The 23,218-nt window shown below is 43.3% G+C and overlaps 1 protein-coding gene and 1 long non-coding RNA gene across 10 annotated transcripts in view; one reads left to right on the top strand and one right to left on the bottom strand.

The window, feature by feature from the left end:
* The first annotated feature begins 624 nt into the window (after positions 1-624).
* On the top strand, positions 625-18,266 carry LOC103882970. The gene is made up of 2 exons (XR_644988.4): positions 625-2,000; positions 18,139-18,266. It is a non-coding gene; the product is annotated as an uncharacterized LOC103882970 (long non-coding RNA).
* OSBPL3 (oxysterol binding protein like 3) overlaps positions 17,524-23,218 on the bottom strand; it is a 183,923-nt gene continuing 178,228 nt past the window's right edge. For 8 of the 9 annotated variants that reach the window (XR_002521013.2, XM_003896187.5, XM_003896185.5 and 5 more), the window contains one exon: positions 17,524-21,279. Coding sequence is in view for 8 of the 9 variants with exons in the window: in XM_003896187.5 (XP_003896236.2) it covers positions 21,183-21,279 (97 nt within the window). In the remaining variant the exon portion in view is untranslated. The remainder of the gene's footprint in view (positions 21,280-23,218) is intronic. The other variant, XM_003896186.5, reaches the window with a different exon arrangement.

The following is a 23,218-nucleotide window of genomic DNA, read 5'->3' on the forward strand; positions in this document are numbered from 1 at the left end:
AGAGAAAATGGTGGGGCAGAGAGAGAGAGAGAGAGAGAGAGAGAGAGACTGTATGTGCATATGTGTCTGTAGTGGCATTAGAATGGATTATCAAAAGATTTCAAAAAGTCCCTTCTCGCTCAGAAAGGGAATGAGAGATCCAAGCAGAAGGACCAGGTCAGAGCTAGCAATCAGGTCTCAGCCTTCCCAGGGCCTTTGTAACAAAAGGCTGGAACTCAGACATGGAGAGACCAGACACTGGGGCCTAGAAGCCTGGTCAGGGAGCTTCAGACCTCAGCATCAGACCTGAGGCTGAGCAACAACAAAAAAGTAGTCATCAAAGATCTTTAGAACAAATGTATTTTTATTAAGAGACAGGCTAGTGTGAAGTAAACAAAGAAATCACAAATGGAAGACTGTTGCTTTATTTTGTTTTGTTGCACTCTTGTCCCAGTGTGTCCGAGGCTGAGGAGGTCCCTGGTTCACAGGACTTCCAATGCTAGAATCGGGCAAGTCCGGGACAAATTGGTTGTTCCAGGTGTTGGGCCCCAGGGCCCATCGACCTTGCTGGCTGGCGGACGTGCAGGTTCCATCTTGGGGCATGAGACAGCTGCTCCAGCTTCCATCCTTATGCCCATGGGCCAGCCAGCAGGAAAGGGGGGCGAGCACGGAGGGGTGGCCTCTTTCATTTTAAAGGGCCGACACAGAAGCTGCACATACCACTGCAGCTCCTGACTTTCTAGTCAGAATCTAGTTACGTGGCCACTCCTAGCAGGAATCTGGGAAATGCTGTCATTAGCTGGATAACCATGTAACCAGTCAAAGCTTCTCTATCTATTGTTTTGGATTAAAAAGAAAATTAATTTGGAGGGCATCTAGCAAGCTGCCACAGTACTGAACAGATAAACTTCACAACACCTGCCATACCCCACAACTCCCTCCTAAGTGGTCTCCCTGGATAATTGTCATGCTGGTCCCATGTGACCTCCACCTAAGCCTCAGCTGAGTGGACTGGAGCTCATCCCACAACTCAAGTGCAGCCAGCTTCCAGCAGCTGATGAGACAGCCTGATGCAACAGCCTTAACACACGAGGATGTGACTCTTTCCCAAAACAACTGAAAGGCAGATACGGGACACTGGTTAGTCAGCTGCAGAAGCTGAAAGATATCCAGAAAGAAATTAGGCAGCAGAAGCTGTGAGCAAGTAGAAGCCATGAGGTAGGGCAAAGACGTTCAGGTAAGAAAGTGGTTAGTAATTGCAGAATGGCAAAGGCAGAGGCAGCCAGGCCCTGTGGAGAGGATTAACTTGTCCTTGAGAAGGACAAGATAATCTTATTGATAGAAGTGGGTGGGTTCCTGAATAATCCTCCGGCTTCATAAATGTATTAGAGTCTCTGGAGGCCCAGGAGTATGGCTATTCCTACATTCTTACACCTTAATCTCAGTTCCCAGGGTGGGGAAGTGATACATGGTGTGTGTGTGTCTGTGTGTCTGTGTGTTGTGCCATCAATGTGCTTTCAGTAGGAAAAAAACCAGAAAACCCCACTAAAAATGGCCTAACCAGAAAAGACATACATCTGTCATTTCACGTATCAAGACATGCAGAGGAAGAGCAGTTCTGGGGTGAGTGGATTCGGAGGCTCGGCAACATTGCCAGCGGCCTGGGCTCTTTCCACCATCTCTCACTGCCATCCTCAGTGCCCTGAGGCTCGCCCCTTCTTGGCCTCAGGATGACTGCAGAACAGTCCACACAAACAGCATCCCGAGGCTGGAAAGGAGATGCTTCTCTCTTCGGCCCCTTTCTCAGATTGTGGAAAACATTTCCAAAGCTGCCAGCACATTTCACCCTCATCTCATTGGCCAGAACTGTATCCCGTGCGCATTCCGAAGGCAGCTGCTGGCAGGAGCAGGAGTGCTGTCCAGGCTCAGCCTGATCAGGGTCTTGGGGCTGGGAAGGGGCTCTGCCCTGCTTCAAGCACAAGGCTGCCCACATCCAAAGAGAATTAAAGTTCTGCTAATAAGTAAGTAAGAAGGGGGATGAATAAATGGCTGAGGCCGTCTCCAGGATCCCTGGCAGGACGTCCGAGAAGTTGGCTGGCCCCTCTGGCAGGCCCCATGCAAAGGCTCCCGCCTTGTGAAATCACAGCCAGGGCCTAGAGTTACATATTAGAAACTTAATTTTGCCATCTGACACACTGATTAAGTTCTGGGGTATTGATACACCCTAGCCAAAGGTCAGCTTATAAACCAGGATATCAGTTTATTGATTTGTAACATAGGATGTGCAAATCTCTCTCCAATGACTAGAAGACTCATGTTTATCATCTGGTACACAGCAGCTGAAAAACCAAATTAATATTCAGGAAGTTTCTTAGATGAGCATAACCAAGAAACATAACATCCAAGCAAAGGATTTCAGCTGTTTTCTGCCCTTCTCTGTTGGTGCCACACATTTTCACACTCCTACCCCTTCATACATACGCTTCTTGCCTGGATACCTTTGTGGCCCTGCTCTGCCTGAAAAACGCCCATTCAGACCAACTTGAATGTCATGTCTTCTGTGAAACCCTCCCTGAAATGGAACTAACTCCTCCCTTTGTTAAGTTTCCATGCGTTGTAAATATTCACGGGTGGTTACACCCTCTCCCAAACCGGTATAATTCTCCCAGAGAGCATGAACTCCGCAAGGGGCAGAGCAGGGTCTTAGTGACCTTTGTCTACCCAGTGGATGGCATGCTGCCTCTTCTGGAGCCTAGTAGGATCTAGAAGATTGGTTCTGAGTTTGGTGTGTGTAAGAATCACCCAATTGCCTCAAGAATTTGGTTTAAAAAATCCTATTTCCAGCCCCTACCCTCAGAAGGCCTAACTCACCCAGGACTCTGCATTTTAACATGCACGCAAGTGACCTTGACTCAGGGACTTAGGCCCCATTTTGGGAAACATTGGCCTGGTCCATGATGTTTCTTCAGCTCTTGCACACATTGGTCTACTGATGGGGAAATTGTTATGTACCATGAAAAGGGCATCTTTCTCAGATGCACTGAATGGGTAGTGACAAAATCTTCCTCTCTGGTCCCTTTCCAAGGAGATCAACATGACCTCCTGCCCAAGTCAGCGTGACTACAGACAGGCAGGAGAGGTGTACAGCCTAACTCCAGACAGGCATCTAGAAGGTGTGGGTGCTGGAGCTGAGTCTTAAGGGGAAGCAGATGTGGGAGGAGACACTTCTCAAAGAGGAACAGCATGCACAAAGGCATGGAGATCTGGGCTGAGAGTAGTTCAGTCTAACACAGAAGAGCAGTTCTTCCCCCACGGGGAAGCCGTGAGACGTGCAGCTTACAATACTCATAGCCGGTGAATTTATATTCATGACACAGCACCTCATAAAAGAGTAAAAACCACCTCATTCTCCACTAGGAGCATGATAAGCATTTTATGTATATTATGTACAGCTGAGGACTATACATTTCATATAGTATGTATAGGTTAGGTCTGTGTTTCTCGAACTATTTGATCTTAAGGCACCCTTATGCTTTCAAAAACTATTAAGAACCCCAAAGAGCGTTGTTTATGTGGGTTAAATCTATTGATATTTATCATTTTAGAAAATCAAACAGAAATTTAAAAATATTAATTCATGTAAAATATCAATAATAACATATTACATGTTAATGAAAAAACTCTTTTGGGGGGTAGGGGGTGGGGACAAGGCTTCACTCTGTTGTCCAGGCTGGAGTTCAGTGGCTTGATCATACATAGCTCACTATGGTCTTGAATCCCGGGCTCAAGCAATCCAACCACCTCAGCCTAGCAAGTAGTTGGAACTACAGGTGTGTGCCACCACACCTAGTTATTTTTTGTTTTCTGTAGAAATGACATCTTGCCGTGTTGCCCAGGCTGGTCTGAAACTCCTGGCCTCAAGCAATCCTCTCACTTTAGCCATCCAAATGGCTGGGGTTACAGAAATGAGCCACTGCACCCAGCCCAAAAACATACTTTTAATGAAATATAGCTAGAGTCACAAAAAAAAAAAAAAAAAAAAAAAGAGGGAAGAATAGCTTTGCTTTATATTTTCGCAAATCTAATTGATGTGTAGCTTAAAAGAAGACAGTGGGATTCTCACACTTGCTTCTGCATTAACCTGTTGTGCTCTCACATGTCATGTAGCTTCTGGAAAACTCCACTGTACACTCATGGAGAATGAAAGAGGAAAAGGTAAACAGTGTCTTAATATTTTTTATGAAAACACTTGAGGCTTTGCATACCTCATGCATGAGTCTTGAGATTTCCAAGGCCACCCTCTGAGAACTGCTGGCTTAGAGGCTCAGAGCATTCACATCCTGGCTTTATCAAGTACAAGATTGTAGCTGTAAGCAAGTTACCTAACCCAGGGCTCAATTTCTTCCAGTATAAAATGGGGACAGTAAGGGAGCCTTAGAACAGTGTCTCACACATTTATGGAGTGAATGCTCCAGAAATGGCAGCAACCAGTGATGCCTACAACTACCCTCGGGGGTTTGCCCCAGTTTAGAACTGAGGACATGGAGGCTCAGAACAGCTGAGCTGAGATTCCAATGCAATTTCTCTCATTCAAAGGCCAAGCTTGTGACTGCAGTATTATACACACATCACGCTGAAGTGTTTAGAGCAGAGAAGGATTATAAGCAGATTAATGATAAGACCTGATTTTAGAAAAATGACTCCGGTGGCAGCTAAGAGTATGAACGGGTGGGAGTTGGGACTGCAGATGGGGGCTCCATTCTAAAAGTTTGACCTGAGGAAGGGGTTCTGGGGCTGAGGAAGAGGAACTTCATAGGTAGGGTGGGCAGGACTTAGTCCCCATGAACCTGGGGATGAGGGAGGGGAGGAGTCTAGAATTACTCCCAGACTCCTTGTGTGAGCTTATGGATGGTGGTGACATTTGCTGAGACAGAGAAGAGAGGAATGGGTTGGGCATGGGGAAGATGATTTCATTCTTGGATGTGTTGAGTGTGAGATGCCCCAGGGGATTTCCACGGGCAAAGGGAATGTGGATGGTGAGGTCAGGAGAGGTCAGGCGTGCAGAGGCTGCAGCAGACACTGGCGTGCATTCTCTGTGGAGGAAAAGCCACAATTTTGGATAAGCCTGGCCAAGGTGTTTGCTTTTCCGGTGCTCTCATTGCCAAGATTCTATGAGCCTAAGATCCAAAGAGTAGTCTGCCTTTCTTTACTTTGGTTAAATTTCAGGTGTGTGTTTCTTGGAAATGTGACTTTCTTCTATGATGGCTTGAGAGAGGACTTATCCATGGGCGCTGTATTAGTCAGGGTTCTCCAGAGGGACAGCGCTAATAGGATATGTTATCAGAACTAATAGGCTATATATAAAAGGGAGTTTGTTAAGGAGAATTGACTCACGCGATCACAAGGTGAAGTCCCACGATAGGCCACCTACAAGCTGAGGAGCAAGGAAGCCAGCAGTTGCTCAGTCAGAGTCCCAAAGCCTCAAAAGTAGGGAAGCCAACAGTGCAGCCTTCAGTATGTGGCTGGAGATCTGAGATTCCCTGGCAAACCACTGGTCTAAGTCCAAGAGTCCAAAGGCTGCAGAACCTGGAATCTGAGGTTCAAGAGAAGGAAGCATTCAAGCATCCAGCACGAGAGAAAGATGAAAGTGGAAAGACTTAGCAAGCCAGTTGTTCCCACCCTCTTCCCCCTGCTTTTTCTTTTTCTTTCTTTCTTTCTTTCTTTCTTTTTTTTTTTTTTGAGACAGTCTCAAGTGATTCTCTTGCCTCAGCCTCTCGAGTAGCTGGGACTACAGGTGCCTGCCACCACTCCCGGCTAATTTTTGTATTTTTAGTAGAGATGGCATTTCACCATGTTGGCCAGGCTGGTCTTGAACTCCTGACCTAAAGTGATCCACCTGCCTTGGCCTCCAAAAGTGCTGGGCTTACAGGTGTGAGCCACTGCGCCCAGACTGCCTTTTTCTAGCCTCGCTGGCAGCCGATTGGATGGTGCCCACCCACACTGAGGGTGAGTCTTCCTCTCTCATTCCACTGACTCAAATGTTAATCTCCTCTGGCAACATCCTCACAGACACACGCAGGGACAATACTTTGCACCTTTCCATCCAATCAAGTTGACACTATTAACCATCACAGGCACTTATAGATGGTGCTTTGGGTGGAGTAGGTGTCAGCAAACTGTAGTCTGCAGTTTGAGTCTCGCCTGACGCCTGCGTTTTAAAAATAAACTTTTGTTGGAACACAGCTATGCCCATTCATGTACTTATTGCCTCTGGCTGCTTTGGGCTACAACAACAGAGTTCAGTGTAACAGAGACCATGTGGTCTGCAGAGCCTAAGATATGTACTACCTGACTTAAAAAAAATTGCAGATCCTTGGGATACAGCACTGTACCTTGAGTTGCAATTTCACTATTTATTTCATAATGTGCTAATAGCATAGTTCCTGACCAGAAAATACTAAAGAGATATCAACTAAATAATTATCACAATCTCTCTTTCAACATAAAGGGGTTTCAATATTTATTTAATCCATAATTCACTTGTTTTTTTTTTTTTTTTTGAGACAGAGTCTTGTTCTGTCACCAGGCTGGAGTGCAGTGGCACAATCTTGGCTCACTGCAACCTCCACCTCATGGGTTCAAGTGATTAACCTGCCTCAGCCTCCCGAGTAGCTGGGACTATAGGCGTGTGCCACCATGCCCAGTTAATTTTTTTGTATTTTAGCGGAGACGGGGTTTCACCACGTTGGCCAGGATGGTCTCGATCTCCTGACCTCATGATCCGCCTGCCTCGGCCTCCCAAAGTGCTGGGATTACAGGCGTGAGCCACCATGTCTGGCCAATTCACTTGTTTTAAACATGTCAAGCACCCTGTTTTTAGGCTGCCACTTCCTATCTTTCCAGTTCCTTCCTTCTAGCCCTCTGTCTCCAGCAATTCTTCAGCCCCAGGACTATCTGCAATCTATTGATTCTGCCATCTCACAATCCCTCAATATACATATACAATATAATTCTTCCAGATGGCCAAATAATTTCCCTTTTAGGATTAAAAAGAAAAGAATAATTGAGGGTAGATCTTGCAATCTGTAGGTAAGCTCCATGAGGGCAGGGCAGTGTCTGGCACATGTCTGGTGGTCACGAATAGTTGTTGATTGACTGCAGAACATTTCTACCTATTCTCAGTCATAGAGTGGCAGTCTAGAGCTTTAATGATAATCTGTACATCTGCTGTTGGGGTACATGAGATTTGCAGAGCTAAGTGGCCTACCCAAAGTCTCCCCACTAACTAGAGATAGGTTCCCCAAGTCCTATCCCGGGGTTCTTTTCTGTGCACCGGGTTGCCTGTGTCTACTTCAAAGACCCAAGGAAAACTTTGGAATTAAAGAACAAACATTTAAATTAAAGAACAAACATTTAAACTTGGAAGGGAAAGGGGTATTGGAATCATGCTGCTTATATCTTGTGTTGCAGCACAAGGAGGTACCCTTGGAAACACGCAGACACACTCACAGCCTTCACCACCAGCAATGAGTTGTGAGAGTTTGGTCAAGTTACTTAACTTCCAGTCCTTACTGAATGCTTCTGACAAACGGGGATTGTCTAAACGGGGTTGTTGTGAGGCTTTTGGAGTGGGGTTGCAAAACTCACACTACAACACAGAATTGAGAAAAATATTCTGTCATCTTGTCAGTGACCGACCTGGTCCTCACGAGCCCTTCACATATTGGTGAGCAAGAAAAAGTGAACTGAAGTTCGAACTTTGTTTAACATTTAGTCTAAATGGGTACAGAGTTTCAGTTTGGGGTGGTGAAAAAGTTTTGGAGGTGGACAGTGGTGATGGCTGCACGGCAATGTGAATGTGTTTAATGTTGCTGAACTGTACACTTAAAAATGGTTAAAATGGTAAATTTATGTATATTTCATCACAATAAAAAAGCAGCCTAATCTGATCATGTAGACAGTCGGCTGTGGTCATGCACAGTCGCTTCTGGAGAGATGACCTCTCTCTTAATTTCCTGGGTTCTGGCCTCATTGTTCCTCCCTAAGATTGTATTTGGATGTGGTGGGGGCACTGGAGGTGGTGGCTTATGTGATCTGTGGCACAGGGAAGAGCTGAGGGCCTTGGGCATGATTTCCTTGGCCTCCTCTGGTTCCCTTAACCAGCCAAGTACTGCTGGCATCTACTCTCCGACCTTTGTCTCATGCCTCTGGGTTGAGGAAACAACAGATATTGTGACACATCAAAAATTTCATTGTGACCTAAGTTGGGCAGCAGCGTTGTGGGTTATTTAGCATGGAGAGGAACCATGAGTCACACATGCCTCTTGTGTGTATCCACCAGGCATCACAGGGGAAGGAAGGAACATGGCCCCTACCCACATATTTCAAAGACAGTACAAAAGCAATAAATGAAACTCAATGAAAAGCAGCACATCGTTGTAAACTACATGCCATTTTTGAGCTCCTGGAACAATCATGAGATTAGAAGGTGGTGTCCCAGCTATGTGCTGATCAAATGCTGATCCACAAACCATATGGTGCTATCTGGGTCTGAACTACCTGGCGGGACTTGGTAGTACTGGTGGTGGCAGTGGTGATTAGCCAAATCTGAGAATCACTGTTTACATCGATATACCTTTCCTAGTCTAATATTTGTTTAAATTACGGCAGTTAATAAAGAAGACAGCATGCTCTTGGCTCATTAAAGCCATTACAACAGTAATAGTGTCATGGAGAACCAGAGAGGTTTTTTGTTTGTTTGTTTTTTGTGGGTTTATTTTTATTTATTTATTTTTTTGAGACGGAGTCTCGCTCTGTCACCCAGGCTGGGGTGCAGTGGCACAATCTCGGCTCACTGCAACCTCTGCCTCCTGGGTTCAAGCAATTCTCCTGCCTCAGCCTCCTGAGTAACTGGGATTACAGGCACATGCTACCATGCCTGGCTAATTTTCGTATTTTTAGTAGAGACGGAGTTTCACCATGTTAGCCAGGCTGGTCTCGAACTCCTGACCTCGTGATCTGCCCACCTCGGCCTCCCAAACTGCTGGGATTACAGGCGTGAGCCACCGTGCCCCACCCAAAGAGTTTTCTAAAAGCACAGTTGATCATAATTCGCCTTTGGTAAAATAAATGGGAGCCGAAAGCACTGAACAAATTCTATCCTCTCCAAGGCTCTTATGCGTATCTACTTATTGAAAATGCCTCCAAACACTCAGACATGAACTATTCTGGTGAATATAAAGAGCTTATTTTTCTATTTGCCCTGGCTCTTCCCCTGCCCCAGGGACTGAGCCCTAAGAATTGCATCCTGGGGCTCTGGAGCTCTCTCGGGTTCAGCCACTAGGGGGCACTGCAATAAGAGTGGTGCCCCGAGGAGACAGGGCCTGGGATAGTTCTTCCTCACTCTGGGCTGAATTTTTCTGGCAGACTCCACATGTCTCTCTACAGCTGCAGCTCCCGATGGCTGTCCCCTCCTCAGGAGCCCCAGCTACTGCTGGGCAGTACCCCTCCCTACTGTTGCTAATCTCTCGGTGACTTCAGCCTGCTCACAGCCTTATAAGTAGTCCCTTCATTTAAGTCTCTCAAACCATCTGAGTTGGATTCTGTTTCCTGCAGGGGCACCAACTAATAAGCCCATAAAAAGAAATCCTTTACTGCTATCATGTAAGGGGACAGTGATGTCCTGATGTGCTAATCACTGATGGACATTAACTGTGATAATGCTAGTATTTCACTGGTATGACTCAATTTCTAAACTAATGGTTTGGAACTTATACCTTCAAATTGTATTGCCTTCTCAAAGCTGACACCTTAGGATGTTTCAATACCATCATGTTAAAATATTCTGAGGCTGCCTTTAAAGACATTCTTTAGTGCCCACAACACATTATTTTGAATAATGGTGAAAAACAGTCCTCCTTTAATGGCAGATTTGATTCAGTTCAACAGGCAATATCACAATATGCATAGGAAAATTGGCAATAATTTCATTATGTTCATATGCAAATTCCACTGTTATCCAAATGTCTTTTATAGCTTGTTTTTCCTTTCCTTTTAAGCCAGGATCAAGGTTCATGAATTGCTTTTGGATGTCTCTTTTAAGTGTTTTCAGGGATGCAGAGATGTGACTTTATGTCAGTAACTCTGGGGTATAGTGCATTGTGTAACACCATTAATATATCAGTGGAAGCAAATGGAACTAAGGGTGTTTCTGGTATCGCAAAAGACACAACTCAGGTATGGGAGATGAGTTAATTATTTATAAGGGCGATTATGTTGGTTTGAGTAGTAAGCATTTTCCTTTTTCACATTAGGACACACACCTGTGAATGCAGCAGGACGAGCCGCAGACAAACCCCCTCAGACACCGAGTTGAGGAAGGAGGGGCTTTATTCAGCTGGGGGCATCGCCAGACTTGTGTCTCAAAAACCAAGCTCCCTGAGTGAGCAATTCCTGTCACTTTTAAGAGCTTACACCAGGGTTCGTGTGAGAGGGTCGAGATCAATTGAGCAAGTAGCGGGTACGTGACTGGGGGCTGCATGCAGCTATAATCAGAACGGAACAGAAGAGGCCAGGGATGTTCACAGTGCTTTCCCATACAGTGTCTGGAATCTATAGAAAACACAAGCAGTGAGGTCAGGGGTCGATCTTTAACTACCAGGCCCATGGTGCGCTCCGGTCTGTCTGCCTGTGGACTCCATTTCTGCCTTTTAGTTGTTGCTTCTTCTTTCTTTGGAGGCAGAAATTGGGCATAAGACAATATGAGGGGTGGTCTCCTCCATTATTTTCCCCTTTGAGAACTTCACTCGTTAGTGGGAGTTCTCACTTTCATCCTCACTACCCATGTCTTCTTGTAGGACAGATCAATAGTGATTCATATAGTACACTTGTGCTGAAGCATTTTGGTGAACTAAGGTAGCGATGAAGCTTTTTATCATTTGAAGAAGTACAGGTAGCAAACAAGGGAGTAGTAAGCAGGTTCTCCTAGTGCTGAGAACCATTTTCCAAATATGGTCCCAGAATCAAATCCATGCCACACTTTCACAGGCACATGTGCCAGTTTTGTCATATCTCTAACGATGTCTTCAACTACTTGCCCTTGATCATCTATGTGTAGACAGCAATTAGTAAGGTTAAATTTCCCACAGACCCCTCCCCCAGCTGCTAGCAAGTAGATGAGAGCCAATCTATTTTGATAGATAGCATTTCTCATCTGAGTTTCCTGGTGGGCCAGACTAGTCAAGGCTCTGCCAGTTTTATTAGTGATTATTTCTAAGACAGCTTGTAACCGTATGATTCAGGTGAGCATGTAAATGGGGGTCCCGTATCCCCACAAGCCATCTTGTGCCCAAGTAGCGGGCTCACAGTGCTGTATGACTCTCTCAGGGGGCCATTCATCATCTTTCCAATTTCCTATAGCTTTGCTTCTCTTTTCACAGGAAGCATAGACAGGAAAGCCCAGGAGTTCGCCTGTTTTTATGGGCAGTGGGAAGAAGGATGATTTAATAGTGCCAGTAACACAACTACCTGCCCACTGGTTGGGTAATCTGGTGTAAGCTCTATGCCCGCATATCCAGTATAATCCAGTGGGAGCTGTCCACTCCTGGTGGAACTCCGGGTGGGTCCACATGGTTTGCAACTTTGGGAATTTACTAAATGGATTCTTTTTAGTATGGTTTAAACCCCACCAGGTGACTGTTCTTAATTTTATTTTAAAAACTGTAACCACAGGGGGCTCAGCTCAGATGGGTTATAACACACATCAGGCTGGTCCCTTCCTGGGCTACATACCTTGTACTGGGTGGCATTATGCAAACCTGTCCCTTTTAGAGTTCCAGCACACTTATAATAACTATAGAACAAAAAGACAGTTTTAACTTTTTGCCCTACCTTAGTGACCTGATGTATATACACTGAGAACAGTCCTTAGTTTGAGGAAGGTCAGTTGAAGTCCCTACTGTACCAAGTCCAAAATTTAAGGAAAATAAGTCCCATGGTGCGTTTCTTCATGCTTCAGCCATACATGGACCAGTCAGCTTCCGGGTGTGACTGGACCAGGGCTTGTCGTCTTCTTCAGAGTCACTTTGCAGGGATTGTCCGGGCTTGGTCTCACCTCCCAGGTCTCAGGTGCTGCGGGTTTCACGCAGCGAGGGTGGATCCAGGCTGGGATTTCTTCTACTTTCACAGCTGTGGGAGTCGTCAAGACAACAGTCTGGGGTTCTTTTCACCGTGGCCACACGAGGGCTATGTTCTAATCCTTGATCTACACCTGATCACCCTTGCTGTCTTCTGTACCAAGGCAGCCACAAACGCCAGCCCATTGTCCAAGCCGATTCACAAGGGCAGTCCAAACCTAGGGATGAGATCTCCACATTTGGGCATCTTGGTGAAGTCTACTTGAAGATCTTCAAAGGGGGCTGCTCCATAAGCCTGTATGCCGGGCAGGACAGTTAGACCTTGCCTAGCATTGTGCTGCCAGGTGGTGACACACTGCTGTGCCACTGTTTTGGCAAGGGCTGACAGATGCGAGATGTAGAAGTACTGGCCTAACAACTTTTCAAGTGACTCTTGGCCTAGGTGGGTGGTCTCATGTACAGCCAGTATGACTGCAGCTCCTAGCAGTTGTGGCATAGCTACTCTTCCATCTGATAACCGGACCCATCCCTCTTCTATCACCTACCCCGCCTCTGGTTGATAAAATGCCAGGGTGAAAGGGATAGTCAATTGGACTAAAGCACACGTTCCACTCCAGTTATTTGGCAGAATGTCCAGTAAAGGTCCATCACAATACCACCACACACCTGCTTGGGGATGAACAAGGGCTGACTTACTGGTAAGCTCTTAAAAATTCTTAAGCTCACTGCATCCCTTCAGGTCTCCAAGGAACGCTAAGTTTCCTCCCTGTCGTGAGAGAGACGAAGTGAACTTAGTGTTGGAAGACGGAAGCTGGATGGCCCTCAGGGGCTGACCCGCAGGGTGCCTGACTTTGGGATACAGCAGAGAGAGTTTGGCACAACCTATTACTCCAGGCTATCGAATCCTGGAAAAGAGCTACCATGAAGTCCACGCCTGGTCGACTGAAGGACCACCTTAGTGGAAAGGGGATGATCTGGGCCTCTGGCCTGCCATGTGCACAAGCATAACAATTGCTTTTGTTTAACAGGCCAATGGTATATTTGATTCATTCTAACCAGGCATTTGCATCTTGGTATCCTGTCTTAATTGTCAATGTTTGTTTTAAGTCTTTAACTTCTATGATCCTCTAATAAAATGAATGTATGATTTTAGGAAATTACAAAAACTGGTTGGGGCGGTCCATCCTTGCTCTTTAGTGGCCCACAGAATGTTGGACCAACTACGGCATGAAAGCTCTACACTAGGGAGTGAGACTCCTGGTTGACACTGGGGTCTTTGTTGAAATCTCCTCAGATAAAATGGTCCTAATTTACTAATGCCTACTCTGAGGAGAGTCAGGAGGAACAGAGGTACTTTTCTGAAGTAGAGGGCTGTCTTTGACTTGGCAAGTCCCCACAAGGTATAACATAAGGCAAGCATTAAATGCGATAGTTTGAGGCGAAATTGACTTGGTTATGTTAATAACTAGATGGTCAGCAACAGAGCGAGGAAAGAAGATGAGTAATAGAATAGATGAAAGAGTTAAATTTTTCTTAGCTTTAGTTTGGTAGGGTTTTCCCCAGGACTATGGCCCATGACTCTTGAGCAGTGGCGCTTTCTTGACTCGGGTGTGATGAGTCCATCCCTTTTTTGCTGTACAAACAGCAGTCTCGGTGGTTAGCAGCACAAGGTAGGGTCCTTCCCAGGCTGGCTCAAGTTTTTCTTTTTTCCACCCTTCGATGAGAACGTAATTTTCAGGCTGGTGCTGGTTTAACAGAAATTCTAGGGGTGGTACATGTGCTAAAAGACTTTTAGTTTTGAGGGAAAGGAAAGTGCAAGATAAACCAAGTATATAATTTCTAAGAAATTGACCTTTGGTTTTAAATGTGGGGACATCAGCAGCGGACTTTATAGTACCTTGGTGTCATCTTACTGAGAAATTTCCTTTAGCAACTATTTTTATTAGTTTTTAGACCAAAGAAAGCCAAACACCATTTTATATTTGACAATGCTTTCTGTATGACTTTTATACCAGATAAGCTAAATTTCACCTTTATATTAGTGTGTTATTAATGTTAAACTTAGTTTTAATAAAACTTTGTAGACATATTTATTTAATTTTTAATGTCTGACCATAAGGTAAGATTTTTATAGACTCTTTTTAACCTTTTATAATTTTTGTAAAAGAGCAGGTTAGTGCTTTAAAAAAAACCCATTGTGTTTTAACTTTAATGTCCAGTTCACTGAGAAACTGGATGATACCGCTTTAACTTTAGCTCATGTTTACACACAGAATTTTCTTTATAGTTAATGTTTTAAAACTTGCTTAAACCTTCAAAAATTTTTTAACCTTTTAATGTAGGTAAAAATCCACATTTTTATGCCTCTTTATAATCCTTTTACTAAAAGTATATTTTACTTTTCTTATATACCTTGCATATAAACTGTTGCTTCAATAGTTTTACATTCAGGAGGCCTAATTACTTTTAAATTATACAACATTTCTTGCATAAATTCCTTTTTTATAACACACATTTTTTTTTCTTGTTTCACTACTTTCACAGACAATTCTTCGACATGTCTCAACTTTCTGACTTATGCAAACATCCCTTTCTTTAAACAACCAGTTAATTTATTTTAGGACAAGAATTTACTATATAACATTCTTTTTACATAAATTCTACCCCCCTTTTCTCTCTCTCTTTTTTTAACTTAGGATAGTTCTGAACTGGTGAGGTGTGCTCACAATGAGGTTTCCTTTAAAAGTTATTTTTCTACTTTTTTCTGTTAGCAAAGCTGTTGCTGCTACAGATTGAATGTATTTGGGCCATCCCAGGTTACTGGGTTAAGGAATTTTGATAGGAAGGCTATGGGTTGTCAGTGGCCTCAGTGCTATTGGGCTACGCCCTTGTTTACACTGACACAGAGTGGTATTGGGGTGTTATATGGTCATGGAGAAGACCTTTAATTATCAATTATAGGTTCTAAATTTACCTTGGCTTTTAAAGAAATAGCATACACTGTTTTTTTCTTAACTACTTGTATATCTTTCTCTTTCTTCTGTCTCTGTCTCTTCCTCTCTCTCCGTCTCTTTCTCTTTGACTCCCTCTTTGTCTCTTCCTCTCTCTTTTCTCTCTTTGCCTGTTTTCCTCTCTCTCTTTCCCCCTTTGCCTCCTTTCCTCTCTCTTTTCTCTCTCTGCTGGTCTTTCCTTGCCTCTGCCAGCCGCTTCTGCTGCTGTTCTCCTCTCTCCTTCCTCTTCCCCTAAGGGAGGGACCGGCAGGAGTGGAGCTAGTCTTTCTTCCTTGGCTGTCTGTCCCTTTGCCGCTAGTAGTACTGCTGCCTGTCCTCTTAACCACTGTGGGGGATCTAAAACTAGCTGCAACCAAGTATCTAGGTATGGAAACTGATCTGGGTGTCCTGATTTACCAGTTACTTTGTGCCATACCTTTGAAACTAGGGACCTGTCTAGGCTTCCTTCTGATGGCCATCCCAGCTCTAATGCCGGCCAATCTATCTCACACAAAGCCTTAAGCTTTCCAGGTGTCATAGTGATTCCATAGTTCCCACTGAATCCTTTCTTGAAATTCTTTAACATAGCCCCTAATGGGGTAGACTTACCTTGTGTTTTACTCATTTTCCTCTCTCAGGAGACAAAACAACACTCTTACCACAAAGAGGGAAGGGAAAAGGGGGCAAACAGTCACTCACTCCCCAAGCAATTCACACTAAAACCAAAGTCTGGATAAGGAGTTACTCATTCATCAAGCAATTTGAGCCAAGTCAGAACCAAAATCAAAGCCAAACAGTTCAAATCCAAAAGTCAATGCCGAAATCTAAACCAAAACAGTGCAAATCTAGTCAAAATCAAAACCAAAACCAAGGCGCCGATAAAGGCATGCCGTGGGTGATCAGGCCAGGCTTCCACTCAGATGGAGTGGGCAAGTTCCAAGACCGGTCTTACCTGTTGCAGATGTCTGGACTCCAAGCGCCAATTCCTTGCTGGTGTTCAGCTGCTGTGTTAATCCTCCGTGGGGGCCTACCGTGAGCTGCTGTGGCGAGGTGTTCCACCAGGGCAATTGTCCACCCAGGAGTGCTCTCAGGATTTGCGTCACTAAAGCTGGCTGGAGTCCCCTGCAGGGATGCTCCACAGCGCAGGCCTAAGCCACCTAAAGGGCTGCCTCGACCTCCTGCTAATCACCTCACTTGCCCATCAGGGAACCGAGAAATGTAGCAGGACAAGCCGCAGACAAAACCCCTCAGACACCGAGTTGAGGAAAGAAGGGGCTTTATTTGGCCAGGAGCATCAGCAGACTTACAAAACTGAGCTCCCCGAGTGAGTGATTCCTGTCCCTTTTAAGGGCTTACAACTCTAAGGGGGTCCGCATGGGAGGATAGAGACCAATTGAGCAAGTAGCGGGTACGTGACTGGGGGTTGCATGCAGCAATAATCAGAACGGAACACAAGAGGACAGGGGTGTTCACAGTGCTTTCCCATACAGTGTCTGGAATCTATAGAAAACACAAGCAGTGAGGTCAGGGGTCAATCTTTAACTACCAGGCCCAGGGCGCACGCCAGGCTGTCTGCCTGTGGATTTCATTTCTGCCTTTTAGTTTTTGCTGCTTCTTTCTTTGGAGGCAGAAATTGGGCATAAGACAATATGAGGGGTGGTCTCCTCCCTTATGAACAAGACAGGTTTGAGCTGTGTGGGTTCAATTATACTCAGATTTTCTCCTGCCTGTGCCACCCCTGAAACAGTAAGAGCAACCCCTCCTCTTCCTTCTCCTCAGCCTACTCAACGTGAAGCCGATGAAGACAAAGACCTTTATTGTGACCTTTATTCCACTTACTAACAGTATATTTATTTTCCCTCTAATGATTTTCTTCATAACATTTTCTTTTCTCTAGGTTAATTTATTATAAGAATACAGTCTATATTACATATATCGTACAACAGATCTGTTAATTATCTGTGTTGTTGGGAAGGCTTCTGGTCAACAGTAGGCTATTAGTAGGTAAGATCTGGGGGAGTCAAGTTATATGTGGATTTTAACTGCATGGGGTATTGGCACCCCAGCCCTGCGTTGTTCAAGAATCAACTGTAATATGTTCATAGCACTCTGGCATTGACAGAGGGGCTCCTGGGGCTGGAGGTGTCCTGTCTGGGGCTCCAGTTGCCTCAGCTCTCTCTTCCATGGGCTGAGGGGGATCTACAATTGTGGCATGCCTTGGGAATGTTAGGGGAAAGGTATGGTGACTCCATGGGTTCCAAGTGTTTTGTGTCCCAGGATAATCTTATCTCTAACCCCCATCACTTCCAGTAACCTGATGTGTTCCTCCTCGAAAGAGTTCAGGCAAGGGTCCTGTTCTGTTCCCTTTCAGCAGCCAAATAACCTTCCCATTAACCTGGAAAAACAAAGACAAAAGTGGCCTCTTTTCCATGTTATTTATTCACATTCAACTAGCTACATGAGGGGGATAAGCAAATTAACAGGAGCTTTTTGGGGAGGCACAGAGGTAAGGATGGAAGGGTGGGATTAAAACAAAATAATTTTCAGTGGTTAAGTGGAAGATTTACAAATATCTATTTAAAAAGTATCTTCTGGATAAAATAATCAGAAATAAAATAAATTAGCCACTTCTGATCACTGCATTTCCCAAGTCTCTGAAAATGGTTTGCACTTTAGACCGTCATGATTTGCAGATATTTACATGACACAGGTTTCCAACATAGAAAAATGAAGACTGAGTAACAGATTAGTACAATGCAGAGGAAAATAGAGCAAATAAAAATAGCTATCATCTGGTAACAAAAATAGATTTATGCCGGTGTTAATATCAAAATTAAAGACATTCAAACAAATTATGCCAATACATTGGAACCATTATTCCTAAGACTATAAGGACAACTTCTTATTGCTTCTACTCATAACCAAAAGGTCTGCAGAGATTCTGTGGTAGCCAGAAGGCATAACTTGTAGTGTATGTAGTAGGGGCTACATCAAGGATCAACAGCCAAATAAAAACTTTATTATTTTTATTTTAGGCTTGACATCTTTAACAGTAGAACAAGACCACTCATGATAAATCTGGAAGATGTAGATGGAGGACAGTGCTTGAAGCCCAAGCAAATGATTTACTGCAAGTAATTAAAAGCAGAATATGAGAAAAGCAGCAGCGTACATGAAGTAAACATTTTTTAAAAAATTAGTTTGTATATTTCCCCCAGAAGTCTCACAGGAAGCACAGGACACCTGTGTGGCTGTTTGGGCATCCTGGGTACCTCTTGCCCTCAAGCGAACTCCCATCTCTTTAGTTAGGAGCAGAATCCACCTGGCTTCTAGGAGAGGAACTACATGGAGAAGCTGCATTGAGGCTTTTATTATTAATACCTTTGACTCAAGGGAATACCAGCCTTGGGGTGCTTTGGGGCCTGGGGAGGGAACTGATTGGCTCTCCTGCTACACTGGAGACTGTTAGCTCATTTCTGAATGGATTTCCTGCAGCATGGGGTAGTCAACAGCTGTGACAGGAACATCACCTGAAGTGCAGGGTGGTTACCTACACAAAGTCCCATTTCCAAGAATTTCTGTGTAATTCACCAGAACTTTGGGATAGAATAATTAGGGGGTGGGGGGGAAAAAGAGGTTAAAACATGTAACTCAAATGGTACAGTGATTAGCATTATTTAACCAGGAGATTTAAAGTCCAGAAAATTAAATTCTACCTTGGTTCTTCCCAAATGATGCCATGTTTCTGTTTTCTTCCTCTTAAAACTATAAAATGTCCTAGAGACATAACATTCGGGGGAAAGATGCTTTTGAGAAAATGGACAGAAGGAAAAAAGAAGTCATTTTCCCCTCAAGATAGTTTTAAGCTTATAGTATCAGGATCATCACCAAGCTGTTTAAATTTCAGAAAAGCCCTTTATAGATGCTAGTACTGACTAGATTTAAAAATCTGCATATAATTCTGTATCATATTTTAATTCATTCCCACCCCCATCTCAAATAAGATGACTACAGAGGTGATGTTGCTTCCAGTTGTCCTTGGGACTCTAAAACAAAGCATGAGGGCAAGTGAAATAACAACATTAGGATAATTAAAGAATTTCCAAATGCTGCATGACAGTGCTACATCCATTCAGCCTGTACATTTTGCTTTCGTTGCTTCTTTCTTTTTTGAGCCAGTCTCTGGAGCAGGCCAGTTTAACAGCCAAGATTTCTAAGATTCTACATTTACCCTCACACTGTGGAAACTACATTTGTTTTCCCCTTGAGTGCCCTTAAATCTACAGCCTGCTTCCTCATGCCTGTGAGCAGAATTTGGATAAATGCTTGAAATGGAAAGAACAAAGCACACACCAAAGAATCTGACTGTGTCATTCAACTGCTTAGAAATGGAAATGATATTCACATTGTGTTCATCTTGGCATCTCGATAAAATGAATCCCATATTTAATGAGTTGTTTTAAAGTGCCAGTCACGTGCAGATTCCAGAAGGCTACAGATCCACTTTAAATAACTCTCCATTTTGAAAATGCAATATTGTCCAACTGGTTATTTGGTATGACAATGAAAAATCACGCATTCTTTTCCTGTAATTATTTTACTCTTCATTCATAACATTCGATATGCTCTGAATTTCTTTAAGTAAAAGTGTTTTCTGGAGAAATCTTTTTACTACATCATTATACTTGATATTCCATAGGATTGCTATGGACTTTAGAATAAAAGGCTTAACAATCAGGCTTTGGTTTTAATGTCAACTGGGCAGAAGTTGGAATTGCTTTGATAACACAATTCAACTACTACACATATTATTGTAATGTGAAATAACACATTTAAAAAGACAAAGGTTCCCCTTTCAGTAGTTATAATCTGTATTATTCAAGACTGCTGCAAAACTCACAAAAGAATGATACGGATAACAAGAAAGTATAGGAAAGGGGTGAGACACTTACTTAAAGCTTTACCAGAACACAACACAAAGCAAGAACATCAATTCTCTACATTTGTCTATAAGGCAGATGGCAAACTTTTTATACAAGATCTAAAATATGGTGCTTATTAAGAGGTAGAAAATACTAAAACAGCATTTAAGAAAAACGTGTTGAGTTATCCAAAACAATCAGTTACTTTAATAAACTTTTACAAAGTCAAACTGCTGTGTGGAATAAACTATATGTTTTATATTAAACTGGGACATTCCATACTCATAAGGGAGGTGATCAAATGGAGGGTCAAAAAACTAGGAGTAGGGTGGGAAGCAGGAAACAGTCTCTTAACTTCTCAAGGACTCAGCTCTCACTAAGAAGAAATTTCCTACTGTCTCTTTGGGATGCTACTGTGATATTTAATTAACTGGAATTTTTTCTCTTATTAATGATAATTTCTCTGAGCAAGAGGGTACAATTTTGCACACAAGGCAATAGAACTATAGGGAGAAACAAGTTCAAATGTTTCCTTTTCAAGAAGGTGCCATATTCATCTTATATAAAAATATACATTCCATTAATCTTATATACTCTCCCTAACCACTAAAATGCAAATGAAGATATTCTTCAGACTCCAGCACCAGCAGAATTGTTCTGTATGAGCAATTCAAGAGCTGTCTGAAGCAAAAAGATATCTCAGCTACCAAATTAAATGTGGGTGGCTTACGCGTGGGTGAGTAACCCTGGGTATTCTCACTTCTTAATGCACCTGGGAAAGGTTGATTTTTTTTTTTTTCTACAACATAATTTTATAAGGCATAAATTTAATTGGAATCTTCCCTAAACTTTGGAAAATTAGTGCTAAAGCTTCTTTTTTTAACCCACACATGAACATTCAATCTTTCACTTTTATTAAATAGTTTATATATAAAAAGAAATGTCAAGGTGTTCTACATTCATATAAACAATCAGGGTAACATTTGAAATTGTAAAGAAACGCACTGAGGAAAATATAGAATTAATGAGTTACAATGCTAAGCTAAGCACAAGTGATCATCCTAGAGTACTGTTTAAATATATAAACACAGGTTTGTGCCGCTTCAGAAAGCAAGCACGGGAGAAATACACTAACGTTATCTTTCTTCTTTACTTTTTCACCATAAGACAGGATGGTCCAGTTTGGAAAAACCAAGATCTTTTCTAAGTTCCAAATAGGTACCGTTGCTCAACCACGAGTCATCATCGGATTTCCTGTGAAAAAAGAAACAATTTCTTGCAGACTCTTGAAACCAGCGTCATGTCATGTTCTCAAGTCTTTTTCCTTCCTAACCTCCCTGCTTTCCCGATCCTCATTTGCACATGCATTCAGCGTCCCAGAGTGTTGGGACTGGGAATTCTGGGAATTAGAAGTCCAGAAATAATTTTGTTACTTTTTTTTTTTTTTTTTTGAGATGGAGTCTCCCTCTGTCATCCAGGCTGGAGTGTAGTGGCATGATCTCGGCTCACTGCAACCTCTGCTTCCCAGGTTCAATCGATTCTCCTGCCTCAGCCTCCTGAGTAGCTGGGACTGCAGCCATGTGCAACCACGCCCAACTAACTTTTGTATTTTTAGTAGAGACATGGTTTCACTATGTTGGCCAGGCTGGTCTCGAACTCCTGACCTCAGGTGATCCACCCGCCTCGGACTCCCAAAGTGCTGGGATTACAGGCATGAGCCACCACGCCAGCCCATTTTGTTACTCTTGACTTTAACTTCTCAAACTTAGAGGCTGTGATAAGTGGTGCTTCTGACAGAAGGAGGGTGCAGGGAGAGTCTGTCATATACAAAACATGACTTGTATGACTGTCAGCACCTTGGGAATGACTGCACAAAAGCTACACATCAACCAGGTTGTGCATAGGAAGTGGTTAACATTTATTTATTTATTTTTAAAGGAGGCTGGGTGTGGTGGCTCACGCCTGTAATCTCAGTACTTTAGGAGGCCGAAGCGGGCACATCACAAGGTCAGGAGTTTGAGACCAGCTTGACCAACATGGTGAAACCTCGTCCCTACTAAAAATACAAAAATTAGCTGGGCATAGTGGCGGACACCTGTAATCCCAGCTACTCAAGAGGTTGAGGCAGGAGAATCGCTTGAAACCAGAAGGCGGAGGTTGCAGTGAGCTGAGATCACAGCACTGCACTCCAACCTGGGCAACAAGAGCGAGACTCCATCTCAAAAAAAAAAAAAAAAAAAAAAGTAATTGGAAGCCATAAGAAAGTCTGGAAAGATTAGTCCTGATTTTTTATTCTTTGAATAGAGAATATATGACACAGACCAAAATTCAAAGGGCACAAAAGGGTATCCAGCTTCAAGTTTTTATCTTCCCCTCTCTGCCAGCCTCCTGATTCTTCTCCTCAGAGGTAGTGATGTTATCGGCTTCATTCTTTCAGGGAAATTCCGTGTGTGTGTGTGTGTGTGTGTGTGTGTGTGTGTGTGTGTGAGAACACGTACTCTATCCCCTCTCATTCTGACGTAATGTTGCACCAGACATTGTTCTACTCTTTCAGCTTTGACATAATGAAATATATTGGAGATCATTTCCGATTAGTACAATAAGGCAAGGGTCACCAAACTATGGCCCAAGGGTCGAATCCAGCCTTCTGCGTATCTCTGAAATCTGTTTTATTGGAACATGGCCATGTCCATTTGTTTAAATACTGTTTATGGCTGCTTTCAATGCTGAACAGCGGGGCTGCATAATTGCTACTAAATGAATTGAACCTGATGGCCCGTAAAACCAACAATATTTATCATTTGCTCTTTATAGGAAAAGTTTGGTGACTTCAGCAATAAAGGATTCCTCATTTTCTTTTTACACAGTTGTATGATATTCCATTGTATGGATGGACCACAATTTACCTAACAGGTACCCTACTGATGGGTACTTAGGTTATTTCCAAACTCTAGCTCAGCACATGTCATTTTGTATGTGTGTGCGTATAGTTACATTAACAATTCCTGTAATTAGCATGGCTGGGTCAAAGAGTATGTGCATTTGTGATTCTGACTGATATTACCATATGGTTTAGAAGCAAAGTGGAGCGTGCCTGTTTTCCCACACTCTCAGGAATGTAGATTTTTATCACACTTGTTGTCCTATTCCAGTAACACTATGTGTTTAAAAATGAGTCAATCTGTGTATCAGA

This window comes from Papio anubis, chromosome 4, assembly GCF_008728515.1.
Source record: "Papio anubis isolate 15944 chromosome 4, Panubis1.0, whole genome shotgun sequence".
In the NCBI taxonomy this organism is placed as follows: domain Eukaryota; kingdom Metazoa; phylum Chordata; class Mammalia; order Primates; family Cercopithecidae; genus Papio; species Papio anubis.